This window comes from Larimichthys crocea, chromosome XVIII (genome assembly GCF_000972845.2).
Source record: "Larimichthys crocea isolate SSNF chromosome XVIII, L_crocea_2.0, whole genome shotgun sequence".
Taxonomy (NCBI): domain Eukaryota; kingdom Metazoa; phylum Chordata; class Actinopteri; family Sciaenidae; genus Larimichthys; species Larimichthys crocea.
In genome coordinates this window covers 6,566,082-6,584,004 of record NC_040028.1, presented here as the reverse complement: position 1 = coordinate 6,584,004, position 17,923 = coordinate 6,566,082, and the positions used below count along the sequence as shown (strand labels likewise).

General features: G+C 39.9%; 1 protein-coding gene across 5 annotated transcripts in view; it reads left to right on the top strand.

The window, feature by feature from the left end:
* The window catches only part of pard3bb (par-3 family cell polarity regulator beta b), a 192,379-nt gene that overhangs the window by 34,727 nt on the left and 139,729 nt on the right, over positions 1-17,923 (top strand). For all 5 annotated transcript variants that reach the window (XM_027290885.1, XM_027290884.1, XM_019269594.2 and 2 more), the window contains 2 exons: positions 6,211-6,364; positions 13,542-13,636. In XM_027290885.1, coding sequence (XP_027146686.1) covers positions 6,211-6,364; positions 13,542-13,636 — 249 coding nt within the window. The remainder of the gene's footprint in view (positions 1-6,210; positions 6,365-13,541; positions 13,637-17,923) is intronic.

Here is a 17,923-nt window from a genome sequence, read left to right as displayed (position 1 = left end):
ATTGCTAAGGATATTGCTGACTGCTTAAGATGCCGAAGTAAACACACGCTTGAACATCATAGATTTTTTTTTTAATGATAAGTGGTCATGAGTGGACATCAAAGCTCAGTGGTGTACAGATGGCTTAAGTATATTTAAAGATGTATATGCGTGAGAGAGAGAGGGAGAGAGAGCGTGTGTGTGTGTGTGTGCACTGTCATGTGTGTGCATTTGGGTGAGTGCAGCATTTTATCGATCCACTCCAAACTAATCAATCAGACCCTAATCGACCCGACTATGAAGGGTACGATGTGAAAAAAGTGATGTGCGCATACATGCACACTGTTGTGCACCTAAATCCTGAACTGCTATTAATCTACAAATGTTATGTTCTCTTTTAATTTAAAAGGAAAAGGAAATGCACTTCTCCAAATGCTGTTGCACACTTTCAGAGATGCTGAGTAGTGCACACATTAGAATGCACATTTATTGTGTATTGTATGTTGTGGGTTGACCACAGTTAACATTTAGGATTTTATCAACGAGGCGAGCTCACAAATACAAAAAAAAAACAAGCCGCCCTGATGGTTTGGCGGCTCCTGTTTAAATGACCGGGATGCCCAGATTGGTTCCAGTGGATTGGCCGGTCTTGAGAACTGCCACTCCAATCCAGGACCTCTCGGCTTCCAGGCACAGGTGCCATTGGGGCCACACCTCCTCAGCTGGGGTCCAAGCACTAAATGGCAACCGCACACCTGGATTTGCATACCATAAGAAACTACACAGCGGGATACACAGGGGTGAGAATCTATCAGTATTATCAGATAAACAGTCTTCATTCTCTGCCCCGTGCATCTATATTTGATGATATACATTAGACAGTTTGTGTCCAAAGTAAATGGCAAATGTATCATCTAGTATGAACTCATAAAGCCTCTACACGCTAATTGTCTATGCACCCACACAGGTGTTTTCACTTATATTGACTTATTTGACGTCTTCTCAAGACCGTGTAGGCGTACAGTCTGTGCTTGATTGACATCTCCTTCACTCTCCTGTAGAACCTGTTACAGTGTAGACCATTACTGTTAGTTTTTAATCCGATGTTCATCATTCATATTCATACATAGCGTTTAGTTGATTCAACATCATTCCAAGCGCAGCTCCACCTAACTGTAACCTGACTGGACGTATAATCAGCCTGAATGATTGTCGGGTCTCCTTTGAATGTATATAAATGGCGACGAGACGGGATCTCTTGTATCTTGTAAGCGCATCTCATCAATATTTTCAGAACATCGTTTGACTGCAAAATGAATGATAATGTTAGCATGGCAGCCAAAGTGTATTTTGGCATTGCAGATACATGTTAATGTAGTTACAATTTTGTAACATGAATATCTGAATAGCATGGCGTTACACAACATTTTATTTGTTAGCTTTGTTTAATGATAAATCAGTAAGACGCAGAATTTATGTTGCTGAACCAGAAGGCATAGTATAGACTGTATTTTAGACTGTAAATTTGAATCAAGGTCATTAAACTTTAAACATTTAATTCCCTCCCATGTTTGAAAGAAACAATATTAGGATATTTGATGCCTTCTAAGACACCCCTGATTCAAACATTGCTACTTGCAGCCCAAGTTTCAAACTGCATCCTAAAATACTAGAGTTTTGAACATTTGTAACTTTTAAATTTAACCACTCAATTTTACAAGCATTTAAGAGTGAGACCATTGGCCCAATGTGACATTCATCATTGTATTTGTGTCTAGGTGGAAGTGTTTGGCTTGTTGGGTCAGACCTTTTATTGATCTAAGCTCTCAGGTCAGGTAGTCCAGAGCGTATACACACACACACACACACACACACACACACACACACACACACAGACACAGACAAGACACACTAAGTTACCCCCCACTAGCCTCCACCAGCCTAGGTAACCTGTGTAAACCTTCTATTGACTAAATATACGGCTAGGAGAAAAGGATGTAGAGAGAGCTTAGAAGTAACCTTACGGGGAAAGGTTTGCTTGCTGTAGTGTTTAACCTCTGGGTTTCTATGTGTGCTTTTAATTAAAGTTGCGCTAAATTATTCTACAGTAGACAACCAAATGAAACATGGACATTTTTGTAATTCGGCAAAGCATACTAGGATTCAACGAGCATGACTCCCAAAACTTTCTTAGTTTGAGCCCAGTGGTCTCAGTAGTAGTGTGTTTTTCATGAAATTGTTTTTCTGTTAAAACACATGTAAAATGATCATCTCAAAGAATGGCAGGTGCTAGTAGAGTGATGATGCTGTGAGTATGGACTTTTTTACAAGATGCAGTCAACCACTGAGGCTGCTATCTATACTGCTGAAGTGTCCTTCAGCTAGACATTTAAACTGACGTGCTTACAGCATTGACATTTGTGGTTGAACCTGACCTCACTAAGAATAATGGAGGATTTTGTTTATGAATAAGACAAAATAACACACTTTTTATATAGTTTGTGCCATAGTCAGCCTTATTTATTTATTTTTTTACTCATTCCCAAACCCAAATGAAGACAAAATGAAGCCTTATTCCATACTCATATGCATTTTTGAGCTCAAGTAGTCAGACTCACTGATGGATAAACACATTTATACATGAGGTTGTCAGCAACACGATCAAAGTAAAATATGTGTTTTGACAGTGAGCTGAAACTGAAAAACAGAACAAAATCAGATGTTTTTTTTTTCTTCAAGTCTGCCAAGGCATAGCTGATGAGAAGGTTGCATTTTTAACATATAATATGACTGAGACACAGTGTTCAGTTGCAAGAAATAATGAACTTATGACTTAAAAGCTGAGTATTATTTGATGTCTCCTGTATCTGGAAGCTTTTTGTGAGCCTTAAGTAAAACACTGTCTTGTGGTCAGGAGTACCAAAGGCAAAGTGAGCAACATGCAGCTTCTCATTTGGCTGAAAATGGACACATCATTGCACAAGCAGTTCACAGAGTGACACTCAGCCAATCTCTAGTTTCAGGTGTGCTTTTTGCTCTTACTCTCTGACAAGATTTTCTACAGTACAGCACACCTGTCAGTCCCTCTCATTATTATCATTAAAATTCTCTCTCTGCTTTTGTCTCTCACATTCTCAGTGGCCATTTCTCGGGTTTTTCTCCTTCTGTGCTTTCGCTCCATGCAGTCTCACCTTTCTGTAGCTCTCACTCCTCTTTCGGCCCTCTTTTCCTCTCATGCTCAGGCCGCGGTGTCACTTTGATTGGCAGGTCTTTGAGTCCCCTGTTGAAGAGAACAGAGGCAAAGTCCTCCCCTCTCTCATCTGGCTGTCTTTCCTTTATTTCCACCTAAGCTTTAAAGAGACTCAGCAAGGCTATGTTGAATTTGTCTCCCCATTTTTCTTTCTGTCATTCTTTCAGATGTTCTTTTTTCAGAATCTCTGCCACCCCGTCTGTGTGTTTATCTCAGAGCCATTAGTCTTGTTCTACTCTCCATAACAGACAGATTTACTGAAACTAGATAAGTATGTAAGCTATTTTTTATATCAGCTTCCCATCTCTGGGGCAGCGTTTAGCTCAGTCGGTAGAGCAGCCACCCCATATGCGAAGGCTCGCTGCGGGGGCCCGGGTTCGAGCCTGTCGAACATGTCATTCCCCATCTCTCTCCCCACGTTTCCTGATGATCCTCAGCTGTCCTATCAATAAAGGCAAAAGGCCAAAAAAAATAATATTTAACTTCCCATCTCTCCACCTTCTTTTTGTCTGCTTCATTGCCATCCCTGCAGGTAGTTGCTGGGGAGTTGCAGCTTGATAGAAACATGACAGTGCTAACTAATCATTACCAAATTAACAACACTGTTGTTACATAACTAAACCAAGTTTTTATACTCATGACAGAAAGGCGTGAATTCAGTGCGGGGAAGGCGGTAAACAAACAAGCAAGTTAGAACGAAAGGATGAGAAAAGGTCAATGAGATTTGTTATAACTGGGAAGATCTAGACAGTAAGAAGTGTTAGATGGAAGAGGACAGCGTGAAAGAACATGAATGTGTGAGAGGGGCATCGGTTGGAGTGAATAGTTGGTGAGATATGGAGGGGGAGAGTGTGAGAAAAGTGCAATATTGTATAAGTCGATACTGTTCTGCTCTCTGGCTGGTGAAGTTATGCGGGAAAGTAAGTGCACATGAAATGAGTATCTACACACACATATACACACTAGGTAAAAGTATTTGTATTTTACGGGTATTTTATGGGTATTATAGAATCAGGAGTATAAAGAAGAAAAAGTGTCAGAAAAAAGAGAAAGATACAATTCACTACAGTCGTCCCTCGCTATAACGCGGTTCACTTTTCGCGGACTCGCTGTTTCGCAGATTTTTTCAGTGTAATTTTGCATGCTTTTTTTACAGTGTACTGTACAGTATGAACGCGCATTGTGTTCTGCGTCCTAAATTGGCTAAGGGAGAACCGCACATGTGTTCTGCGTCCTGATTAACTAAGGGAGTACTGTACAAAATGCCTGTAAAAAGGTGTATAAAAGTGTGTGGTTAGGGGTTTTACGGCCTTAAAACATGTATAATAATTGTAAAACTTACTTCGCGGATTTCGTTTATTGCGGGTTATTTTTAGAACGTATCCCCCGCGATAAACGAGGGACCACTGTATATCGAGATGTAATATGAGTCATGTACAGCATTTAACTAATACGATAAACAGTTCTTATATATGTGTAATTAACTTGCTAAACTAAATGTTGTGGTGTCACTATGGAGCTTTTGCATTTATTTGCCAGGCAGTTTTGTCCAAAGTGATGTACCTGCATGTAAGTCTTGAACAATAACTGCTTCAGCACTCAGTTAGACCTGACCAGTGCCACAGGGTTTTTTTTTTTTTGTTTTTTTTTTTGGGAGAAAGAGCTAGAGAATGAGAGAGAGAGACTGAGCGAGACCAATGAGAGCCTAATTTATCAAAAACCCAATGAAGAAACTTCCAGTGAAAATCTGCTTTAATCATCAGGTTGGCCTTGGGAAAAAAAAGAAAAAAAAAGATCCATCGCTGGACTTCTCTGTACCAGCAACTGCGTAAGCTTTTAGTCTAAAATGTTGGCAGTGCTTTGCGTTTTAGAATTACATTTTCATAATGTTGGCTTTGTTGTTTTTTGCTTTCTTGTGCAGTAGAGACAGCCAGCAAACAGTGCAGTGACTCACATCTCTGTGTACACTAGTGTGCACACTCTCATATGGTCTGTGCCTGTTAGTAGCAAGCATGTGTACGCACATGTCTGTATGTTGCACACTTGTGGGTTCCAGTGTAGCAGGAAGCATCTGGCTTTACTGGTAAAGTCCTCTTTCTTTACTCTTGGCCACTATTGACAACACACACACACATACGGATGCACACACACACACACACACACAGGTCTATTCAGCTTTTATGTGGAGGCCCCTAGAACACTGTGTTGACACGCTCTGTGCTATGTTAGGCTAAACGCAGACTCAGTGCAATACTCAATAGACAGGGATTCCACTATATAACACAGTTAGAACTCGCAGGGTCTCACACACATGCAAAGGGGGACACACGAATGGAGGCTGTTGCTAAACAATAAACACACACTCTGTCACAGGAATGCTGGGCTCCTTGGACGTCCTCTATCGCGTCCTCATTCACAAGGTAACACAGAAATTGTGTACATGTACCAACAACGCCATATGTGATTTTTTTAAAAGAACCGTGACCAGTGTGGTGTTTTTTGGGTCTTTGGCTTGAGATTAGCTCTAAAAATGTTTCTCCCAGGATTGTCTTTTCACTTCTCTCGATGGACATCTGCAATCAGACACCTGTTGATAACTGCAAAACATACTGTAGCTTACATTTTAACATTTTTAAGTGGGTAAGACGTGTCTTTGTCTGGTTGTGCTACTTAGGGTGGATCTGAATCTGGTAACTCTGTCTCAGCATTCGTTTTACTTCACTTTGTGTATATTCATGTTACCTCCAAGTTTTGCTTTGGGTTGTATAATGCAGCCAAATTAGAGTTTGTTTTTTCTCCATATGAGTTAAAAGAAAGCAGGGAGTAGCTAATAGAAATCTCTTAGTGACTGTGAGAGAAGTATGAGAATCAGGATTTCAGCTGTGGAGTATATAATGGATGAAAATAATAGAAAAGTAACATATATATTAAAACATATTAAAATAACAAACTGCATTGTGTGTTTTGTTTTTTCTTTTTAGCTGATGGCGGTGTATGAGGAGCAGGAAGCCCAGCAGAGGGGTGTGGCAAACACAAGCCTAGCCCCCAGCCCAGACCTCTACCAATCCGAGCTCTCTGCCTTCCAGCCAATCACAGGAGGCGAGATTGAAGTCAATTCCTCAGCCCTCAAGTCCAGTAAGTCATTTTTCATTTATTTATTTACCTTTTATATTTCTGTTGGTAGTGCACTGTTCCAACTTGACATTTGGAGTTTTTAGATCAACGCGTGACCCTTAAATCACGTCCAGCATAGTGACTGCCCTCTGCTGGTTGAAACGCAGCTTTTGCTATTTAAATTTGCTATTGGCAGATCTGGAGGCAGGTGACATATGGTTTGCTACATAGCTGCACTTACACTCCCTCACAGAAACATATATTGGAAACTTAAGCTCCAGTTACAACACAGGTACCACACATAAACTCTCGCTCTGATTTTGCTTCAAGTGACTGTCAAAGTTCCAGCGACTCTGTGGTCTAAAACTCTGGAGAGTCTCACCCCCGAAACCTCACCGGGCACGTCTATGCTACGTCTCTGTTCCGTCCTCCACGTGACTTCAAACTCCACAAGGAGCGTTTCAGAAGCGGAGCGTTTAGCCCTCCAGACTTTGTTTACTGGCTCAGATTTGGTCATTTTCTTGGTTTATATGCTTCTGTGTGTGTAAATACGTAGTTAATTTGTTTCACTTTTGGCTGTTATTACGACCGTCAATCAACCTGATTCTCTATGCTGTTTCCGTGTCTGGCTTCCGGCAGCTCGAGCTGCTCTGCGTAAATTGACGCGGGCTGCTCGTGGTAACCGTTAAGAAATAGAACAGCTGCGTATTCCCCACGAAACCGAGCGGAGGCCTGCTTCTGGGACGCTTGTGAACCGGACCACGATGGAGCAGGTGGGGTTTGAAACATTGACTAGAACGGCTGCGTATCACTGCAGCGATGGCAAATCCGTGCCCGGTGGATTTTGGGGGTGACAGCAGATCCTCATAGCTGATAAGCTCGATTACGCCTAACTACCGCAGCTCTATTCCTGTTACACTGAACTGTGCTCGGTCTGTCAGTCTAGTCGGCGTTACCTCCCATGTCACACACTATGTGACCACAAGACCACGCCTATATATAGTGATTATTCTGTGTAGTCCTCTGCTGCATTTAAAATGCTAGGAAAGTGGAGAGCTAGCAGAATTTAGTGGTGCAGTAACACTTTAAGAAAGTTTATAAGTTATATAAACTAGATTCATCCCAACCACAGTAATGTGCTCACAGTTATAATGAACTAGCTCTCCAGAAGAAGAACAATGACCTTAACATTAGTTATGCTCTGGCGCTTGTCGTCACATCACAAATTCTGTACAAATTAGACAAAGTATTGTGCCAATAAAGACAAGGCAATTCATGTTATCTGGCAACCACAACTGCTCTGTGTCTCTCCCCACTGGCTCCGACAGACCAAATACTCCAAGCATTTCCAGTACTTCACATTGACTAGGCTAGGACATGCAACACTTGTATTGCAAGAGTCTTGACTTTTACCCCACTCCATATACATTGGAAGTAGGAAAAGATATCCCTACTCTGTTTCTGGAACTTTGCAATTCCCAGGTTTAGTGACACAAGGTCTAAACGCTGTTTCAAATGACTCATCTGACTTTACAAAGAAAACAAGTCTTCATGGGAGCCCCTGATTTTACCTTTGAGGTGTAACCTGTAGGTCAGTGCATGAAAAGGTCAATGTCACAACTGATGTTAAACAGGAAACAGGTTCAGTTGGGCTGAAACGTGATGTGGTTGACTGCACGGTCAAGGATAGTAGTGAAGACCCAAAACACATCTCAAAAGAATAATCTGTAAATTGAAACATTATGGAAAGTGAGAAGTAATAAAGTACACGTTTGATATATTACAGAATGGCTTATTAGGTAGTTTTAGTGTCAGAGCCAAGCCACATATGTTTTGGAGACAGATAAATAGAAAAACAGAAATGATGTTAACTTTGAATTACAGTAAAGGTCAGGAAGTGATGGGCATTTTCTGAAGGACAGCGATGAAAGATGAAGTGATTACATTGAAATGATGAAATGTTGGCAGCACTGTCTCAGAGATGCAGAATGAGATGAGGATGAAAGGGAATCAGATGAGGAGAAGCAGAAGAAAGAGAAGACAGGAAGTGTGTGTGTAATGTCAGGCGGCAGAACAAACTCTGATGTTTGTGTCTGCTTACTGTTACCTGGAATAGACCTATCTGAATGACCTTTCTTCCTCTCTTTCCTGGTTCCTCTTTCCCTTCCTTCATCTCTCTCTGTCTTATTTCAAGTCAAGTGGCTGTTCAGTAGAGGTACTGTACATGTGAGTGTGAGAGAGCTTGGAGCTGTCACAGTGACTTGTCCAAATTAAATATTTGCCTCGACATAAGAACCCATGTGGGTAATGGATTGTGTGTGCCTACGGTTGCAGTGCAAAAAAACCTATGCATTATTTCCAGTCGCTTTCAGCTGTCAGCTAATCACATTCAGCTTCCTTTAGTTAGGAATTGTAGACTCTATGTCTGGTTTGTTGCGCATTCTGTACCATCGTCTAGTTGAACACTTGACATTTAAACATAATCTGTCATGGTTGTTTTCAAAATGTCATTAATATGTCAAATGAACTGTGATAACGCCCCTCATTATAGTGCAAGTTACATCCTATCAGCAAGATTCATTAGAGATTCATCCTATTCTTGTTGTTTTTGATGATATCGTTGAAATTTCTCACTCAGCTTGAAGGATGTTTAGCAGTTTATCGGGCTCAAGGACTCCCGTGCTGATTCAAAGTCATAAACACAATGTTGGACAGTAGATTTAGTAATGTTCTTTTCTTTTTTCCTGCTGCATTTTAATCTAATTTTACATACTGCAGCAAAAACCACATATCATGTGTCTGTACTACTGAGAAGAGAATTGACATTTCAGCTTGTTTGACCTTCCTGAATCACGGAAGAGGCCTGAGCTGTATGATCCAGACACTGTTAAGACAGGAAGTTTAGTCTGTTTCGGCATGGTTGCCTGTCAGCAGAGATTAGTAGTAATGTGTGACTGTCATGGTAGATTAGAGGTAACGTAGCTCTGGAGACTATCAGTGTCAGTGTGAGAAGGCCAGACTTAGACCTCTATCACTGTCGAATGTTTTACCGCTGACGCTAACTGCCTGTTTCTCTCTCACTGTCTTTGTGAGTCTCTTTCTGTCGCTCCAAATCTTCTTTTGTCTTTTTTTTTCATTTTGAATTTTTTTCTACTTTTATCTTTGTGTTAATCACCTTCATTCTTTTCCATTTCTTGATTTTGTTTCTTCACCTCCATCGTCCTCTTTAGTCTCTACCTCTGCCATACTCTGCCTCCTCTTCCCGGTTACATTGTCTTCTCATCTGAATCCACTTCTGCTGTCATTTCTGGTGCTTTTTCCGGTGTCACTTCCCGTCTGCATCCCTCCCCTGAAAACCTACTCTTCCCTGTGCTCCAAAATGCATGGTCCCAATCACCAAACCCACATTGTGGCTAATTAACTGAGCTTACAGTAATTAACAACGATGTACTTTACTGTCCATCAGCAGGAGGACATTGGAGAAGTAATTAGGTTGGAAACATGATGATCATTAGAATGAATAGGGATAAGCAGCATAGTAGTCAAAGACCACTGATTATAGTGTTTTTTGAGTGGTACTCTTAATCATGACTCATATAGCTGCTTCAGTTGTTACCATGGCTAGAATTTTAAGCGTAATAAAAGGGATTTAATTTTCACTTCAGTTTTATTTATATAGTGTTAAATCACAAAAGACGTTATCCCATGACACTTTCCTCATAGAGGAAGTCTAGACTGTCTCTTTATAATATTTTTTTACAGAGACCACCCGTTCCCGTTATGAGCAGAAATGGAGGAGCGCTACGTATTCACATTAACATTATTATTAAAGTCTGAAATGGGCCTTTTTCAGAGAAGACATTTTTAATTTGTCAATCACAGATGTAAATAATACAATTATTGATCGCTGAATTCCACTTAGTTGCTTCGGCATGTACATGCTGGCTCTTTGTTATACTATCACGGCTTACTGGAACACTAAGATTACAGCGGAGCCATCAGTAATGTTATAAGTATCTCGGAGTGGGCATTTTAAGTAATTTCCATATTCTAGTATTTGTATTGAATTATTACTGAGTGCTTTCAAAAAAAAATTCTAACACGAGACTAGGGTCTGAAATGAACATCCATGGTAAAATACATGTGGGGTTAGGATTATCCTACCCTTCTGCACTGCATAGACTGTAGGGATTAGCCAACATGAAGAAACCCCACATCCACAGACATTAACACAGGCCTTTTTCATGTGAAGGCACTTTTGCCGTGAAGCCGAACATTGAATTTTGTGTAGCATTTTGCCAATCAGCCGTCAATTTACCCACACTGTCCTCATACATCATCTTCACCACTCAGCAAGGACTGAGCCGTCGCACGTGGGGCTGCTGCTCTACCAACTGAGCTAAACGCCGCCCCACCACTCCTGTAGTTGTTTTGTTTTGTACGCCAGCTCAACAAATCAAAATGCAAGAACTCGACATGTTGTATGTATGTTGTACTCGGGTACTCGTCCTGCTCACCTATCAGTAACACCTGTGCTTTTTCTACCTTTAATACAACACTCTCACCAATCTGTACCGACTACCAACTGAACCAGGGATGCAACATTTGAATTCAGGAAAAGGCAACTATTCCAATACCAGAAATACAATATCCTATTACAAATCATGCTATCGACACTATCGTCTAGCTCTATATAGCAGTATTACTGCCGGGAAGCAGTAGGTACTGGGGATTACTTGGTGGTCCAAAATTTATATTGCATTCTGCAAAACCAATCTGGTAAGAAAGTATTGATCTTGGAATACCTTCAGACACATCCCATCCTATGTCCCCAGGTAGCTGTTGGTATCTGTCTTAATTGTTTTTGTTGATTCTTTTGTGTTCTTTTGTCTTCATTTTCTTTACATGTCGCTGTATTTGTATTTTTTTTCTTCACGTCTCACTTTGTGTCTCACTATATTTTCATTTGTTAGTCCTTTTATTTCACCTAAATCTCCTTCATCTGTTTCTCATTTTTACATCTTTTGTCCCCATATCGATGTATCCCTCTTTCATTGCCTTTCTTTAAAGAGATGAATTGATTAAGGGGTTTCTCCAGCCGGTCTTAAGAGCACCGAGGGTCCATTTTGTGACAATCAATATATGACCCTACAAATATCATTTGGCATGTGTTCTGAGTAGTCCACTCATTTAGAGGTTTCCTCCACCCGCACCACCACTTTCTCATTTTATTCCCAGTGGAACTATAGAGGCTAACATGACAATGCTCTTAATGTATATATGGATTGATGGGTGCTATGAATGGAGCTGGTAGATATGAGGATTGGCAGAGTACCACACAAATCATAATAATGCCTCCAATAATAAATGTTATTTATTTGCAGCTTTCTGCAGTGTTGACTTTTCTCACCATTTCACTATTTCCTAAAGCTCCAGCAGCAGCACAGGCATTAGTGTGGTGTGTGTCATCCATCAGCCTCTGTTAAATGATGATTTTATGCAGTGGGCTGGTGAGATGTGAGGAGGGAGACACTATCATATGTTACCTACATGCACACAGTCATCTGCAAATCAGCTGCTTATTGGCCATTTGGACAGACGAACACCAATGTATTCACCGAGGGGATATTAAAGGAACGGATCATATATTACCCCCTCACACACTTAGGCTGCCAGATCTGCCCCTTACAGACCTAATGAACACATGAAGCTGTGCACACTCACATCTCCAAAAACAACATTTAGGAATGAGCTTTCTGATGATGCTGCTGTAGTATGCAGTCAACATATATGGACACACATACATGACACAAGCTGTGCTGGCTGATGAGCTGGGATGAATAAAAGAAGCAGTAATGAAACCTATTTTCATGTCTTCCTTCTTGTTGTTTCTATCTATCCTCTCACTGACCACCAGTTATTAACATCCTATCATGCTTTAATTATTTATTTGCAACAAGCTAGAGATGGTACAGTAGATGTAATGTGAGTTTCCATGGAGTTGGCAAAGAGCCACTTATGGCATCTGCTCATCAATACACGTTCTGCTGCATGTTTTCATTGGCATTTAGACACAACTTTCTGAGCCATCTCTTTAGAAGTTTTTAAAAATTCTTCTAAACCTTCATTAAAATTGTCTTGTTGTTTTCTAGATAATGCAGCTGTGAAAAACTTAACCACTAAATAAACATGCACACATTTATACAATGTAAACATCATTTTTGATGTGTTATACCTAATTTTATGATAAGCATTGTGTTCTTACAATAACCATGTTCCTGCTGTTGTTTGAAAGCACTAATGTCATAGGCACATTTCAGTGACAGAGCGGAAGTTAATTTTGCCAACTGAAAAATATTAATCTCTCCTTTCTCTTCTTCTGTATCTTGCCATCTAAAAGATTATTATTAGACATGAATTCTGCTGAACTATGACTCCATCAAAATATCATTAGCAATTTTAAGGTGCGTGCGTGCGTGCGTGTACCAGAGAGGCTGTCTGTAGATTCGGAAGTAGTGCAGGTGCAGACTTTCTCTGTGCTCACCATTTTTTCATTCTTCCTCTTCTTTCCTCTCCGTCATATCTCATGTTCCGTTAACAGTCTGATTGGAAGTAGTCACACTGTCACACTGGACTGACAGAGAGCCAGGTTCCACTGGTTTTTAAAAGTGGAAATTGGAAGGGAAACGAGCACAGCTTGAAGAAAATACAGCAGATTTAATGTGGATTAAAACAGAGAAAAAAGGAGTAAATATAACGCAGTTATTTGGTTTTGGTGGTCCGTCGTCAAATTCCCTTTGCAGATACCGACCATGAACAAAGAAGTGAGAAAAAGTGGTTGATTTGACAGACTGCAGAACGTCTTCATTTACAGCAGTGATCCAGCATCAGACTGCAGAACGTCTTCATTTACAGCAGTGATCCAGCATATCCAGACAAACTATAAATGCACGCATCTCTGCTTCTGCTTAAAGCAATGTCTTTCCAACTTGGCTGTGGTAAAATGTATGCAATAGGTTTGAAAAGCAGTACAGTGACTAATCTCAGCTTTGCATCATGTTGTAGATGCTAGTACACATTATCACCTTGCTTTTGAACTTCAGGTATCCACCAAAATCTTTACGCCAGGCCTCAATGGAAAATGCTAAAAATCTACCTGCACATATCAGATGTGTGTGTGTCCTTGTGTTTTCCACAGACACCCCCCTGTTGGTGAGAAGCAGCAGTGACTCAGCCCTTGGCCCCCAGCCAACAGAGATTGAACCTTCTCTCAATGAGGACACTGCCGTGATGGTAAGACCCTGAGGCACTGGGATAAAAAAGACACAGATACGTGCAGTTTGAAACACACCGTGTACACACAGAGAAAGAGCAACACAAAGAAATGTTCTCCCCATGTGATTGAAGACACAAATCTATTGGTGAAAACATAAAAGACACACATAGCCAAGTGATGATGTATGGCATGGGTCTTCAACTACATGGCCAAAGGCCAGAATTAGCGAATGTGTCTGATGTAAAAGAAAGAAAATAAATAACATCTTAATTTAGGAATAAATAATCTATTATTGTTTAATATTCTTTATTTTCTTGCAGAAGTAAGGCAATAATTGGCCTTTTTATACCATTCTGTGAGCAACCTTGGGCAATAATTGGCCTTTTTATACCATTCTGTGAGCAACCTTGTTATGATTTTATGCTGCACACGACAGAAGTCTGTGAACAGCAAAAGTAAAAGTAGTTAAAGAGAAGTTGCAGCCTGTCTCTTGCAGCTCTTCATATAGCAGTTCACTGCCGCAGCCCGTCCTTCTTGTTCCGTAATTCCCTGCAATATTTCAAACTGATCCGCTGTCAGAAAATGCCAGAAAATGATCAGTGTCTTGTTTTGCAGACGCATTTTTGATGAATGATAGCAGTCAGTGTCAAGCTCATTACATTGGGGTTTCTGTGACTACTTCACAATACAAGTTAGCTTGTGTGTCGCCAGTTAAATGAAGCTGCAACAGTATGAAATCTTCAGTTTGATTTAGCAGCAACTTACTCCAGTGTGTAAGATTAAAGGGACTGTATTTACAGAATGCAGTAGAACTGGAATATAATATGCACAAGTTTTGTTGCTACAGTAGTTTCTCCTTCACACTAGGAAGGAAAGAGTGAAATCAGGGGGGTGCAATCTGCAACCAAGATGCCAGTAAATCTTACACACTGCTTCTTTAACACCATTTTTCAAGGGATAATGTCCAGTATTTTTTTTAAAGTACTTTTGGCTCCAGAAGCAACAGAAGGCTAAGAATGGTGCTCTATTACATCTTGAGAGGAACATTTTTGATAATTTTTATTTACCCCATCAGCTTTGTTGTGTTTCCACTCAGGCAGAAATAAAAAAGATTTTTTTTAATTGGAACATTTACTGAGCACTGCCAAGAGAGTAAATCCTCATGCTGGACGTCCCATTAACTACCCTCTAGTGTCATAAAGAGACTCTAAATGTAAGAAACATACAAGATGTCTCGATAATTGCTTATATATACAACACTACTGTTTTTTTTTCCTTTTTAAAGATGATTTTTTTTGGCCCTTTCAAGCTTTATTTTCGATAGAGACAGCTGAAGAGTGACAGGAAATGTGGCGAGAGAGAGAGATGGGGAATGACATGCGGAAAAGAGCCACAGGTCAGATTCAAACCCTGGGCTTCCGCAGCAAAGACTGAGCCTTCGCACGTGGGGCAGCTGCTGGTTTTAGCAGTGAGTGAATGAATGGTTTCCTTAAAACCAGTGAATTGCATTAACATTACCAGATAATACATTTTAAGAAGTGTAAAAAGGAAAGCAGATTTTTGTCATTAAAGGTCTTTCATCAAGTCTTATGGTCAGCTTTTGCTTTGTAATCGTATAGGTTCATCTGCTATAGGATATAGATATTGATTGTGGTATGATGAATCCCCATGGACACTATAGCATTTCTTTCTTTTGTTGTAATCTTATAAACAGAACACCATGAAAAATACTAAGCACATTAAAACTCCAGAGGGGATAAACACTTTGATTTTATTGACCCCATGGTCTTTCCTCAAGTAGGATTTCCCAGATGCCACTGCTGGTAATGCGGAGAGCATCGTAAGTTCTTGACATAGTCTTTTATACTTAATACTACCTAGAAATGTATTTTCTATTGGAATCACCAAACTTTTCTGTAAAAAAACACAAAATAGTTTTGGAACAGTGAGATTCTAATTTGTGTCAGGCCTTGTTCTGCTTCAAAGAAAGTTTTATTTAGTTTCATTTGTAAATTTTATTATGCATTTAGAGTTACTCAATAGATTTTAGATGAACAGTGAGTGTTTGGCTCAGTTCACTGCTACTTATTATTCTATATAATTCATACAAAATATTAAAATGTAAACACAGCAATTTTATCACAACCAAACAGTTTAAATTAAATTATATGTCTGATAACCTCTTTGTCTCTTTTCTGACATATACCAACAGTGTATTGTGGTGTAGATGTTTAAAGGGATAGTTTTGGTATTTTGAAGTGGGGTTATGTGAGGTAATCATCCATAGTTAATGTACAACAGAAGCAGAGCTATGAACTGCTGTGGACAAGGTCAGCAGTATAACATATCTCAAACACATAAAAAATCCCTCTTCAAAAGAGTCTATCAGTTTAAGTTAAGCTATATTGAGATTTTTTTCACTGCTTAGCCCTGCTGTCAGACGAAGCTGCTAACCGTAGAACCTTTGTAGTCCTATGCATAAACCTGTATTACGCTGCAGATCAGCTTTTTGGGGATAAAGGTCGCGAGACCAGACTGGAATCAGACTAAAGAATTTAAAGCATTTGTATGCTTGTGTTTTCTGGTTGTGCCGCTTTAACTCTGAACCAGACAGCACATGGATTATCTTCAAAATGCTTGAACTATCCCTTTCAAGGTTGGGTGTGAGTAGTGTCTGTGGTACTTTTGTACGTATATAAACATTTAACATTTAAAATCTAATTTAAGCCAACACACACACACACACACACACCTTTTGAACAATATAAACAGTAGCTGTGTTAATTAAACTGAACTGAGAATGAGCTGCTCTGTCTCTCCAATTTACTGTCTAATCGCCCTCTCTGTCTCCACTTTCACATCTGATAGGAGTTAGGAGATAGGTATAATCCCTAAATGTTTTTCAGTTTTCTCTGTGAAAGCAAAAAATGTTTTCACTATTTAGTCAAACTACAGAGACATGCACACAGACACAGTACACACTTACTTATTATAATACATAGAGATGCAGCTTTGATTACTTGTTATGATACAGTTTCATACTCCCTGTAGATGGTTGGACACAGCAAATCCCTCATGTTCACTGGTTAAAGAAACTCCATGCCTGATTGGACTCTTGAGTGGTGAGCCTTCGTCCCTTGAGTTTCCTCACTGGACAAACATCCTTTTTTACTCATGCTGTATTCCCCATAGAGCAACCTGTTTGCAAGGCTCAGTTCTTTTGGGGAATGTGATTGGTTCTCAGAGGTGGCCAGTCTCCCAGCTTAACATTGCTAAGGCTGGTAGTAGTGGATTAATGTTTTTGAGAAAGATGTAAAGACCTGCTACATGGAGAGACATTTTACATTTTAACTATATATCAGTTATATTTGTATGCTGTGTGCATTCACTTGTTAACTATACTGACTTCATGCAACTGAAAAGGACCTGCAGTCTGTTTGGACTAGCAACATAGCGCTACAACACAGAAACACAGTTTAGCAGAAATTAAACCTGGATGTCACTAATAAATCTAAACTGCCAACACAAATCCATTTACTTTCTTTGGTGAAATGCAAACGAAAGCTTAAGACTGCACATCATGTTGTTCTGAGCCCACCTACGACTCCTTACATCTCAGTCCTGTTGTCACTGCACACTATCAATCCTGTGGCTGCCAATCTGAAATATTTCTGGGTGTCAATTACACAGTAGGTCTGTCCAGACGGTGTGCCTCTGGGTGTTTATCTGTGGGAGTGCCTGCATGATATCATGCATATATGTAACCTCAACCACACCAGCTGTGGACTGAGTTTCTCTTTATTACAGTTCATGCTAGCTTATCAGGTTTCCCTGCTGTCTCATTTTACACATAACATTAGAGCTTTGATCAAAACAATAGCTCAATAACTTCTATAACCCTCAGTTTTGCCTTAAAACTATCACATGGTTTTGTTCTGGTTAATAATCTACACAGTGTTGATTGATTAATTGAAACACAAACCATATAGCTTTGTAAAAGAATGGGTCAAACATGTGACCAGGTTGTATTAGGGTTTTAAATAATCCGAAAAAAACGTTCTGTTTCTCTGATTCATGCACTCCTTTACTCCCATTAACTGTCTGTGTCGCTCAACCACTCTTTGTCTCTCTCTTTCTCACACTCACTCTCTCAAATAAATGGAAGCAGACAAAAGGAAATTTCTTAGTGTCACTGTGTTGCAGCGTAGACTGCAAACCAGATACAGATCTACGTGAAATAAACCAAGCTAGAACACAACAGGGGGAGTATCATCATGTAGTCTATGACCTCCACCTGAATAGCT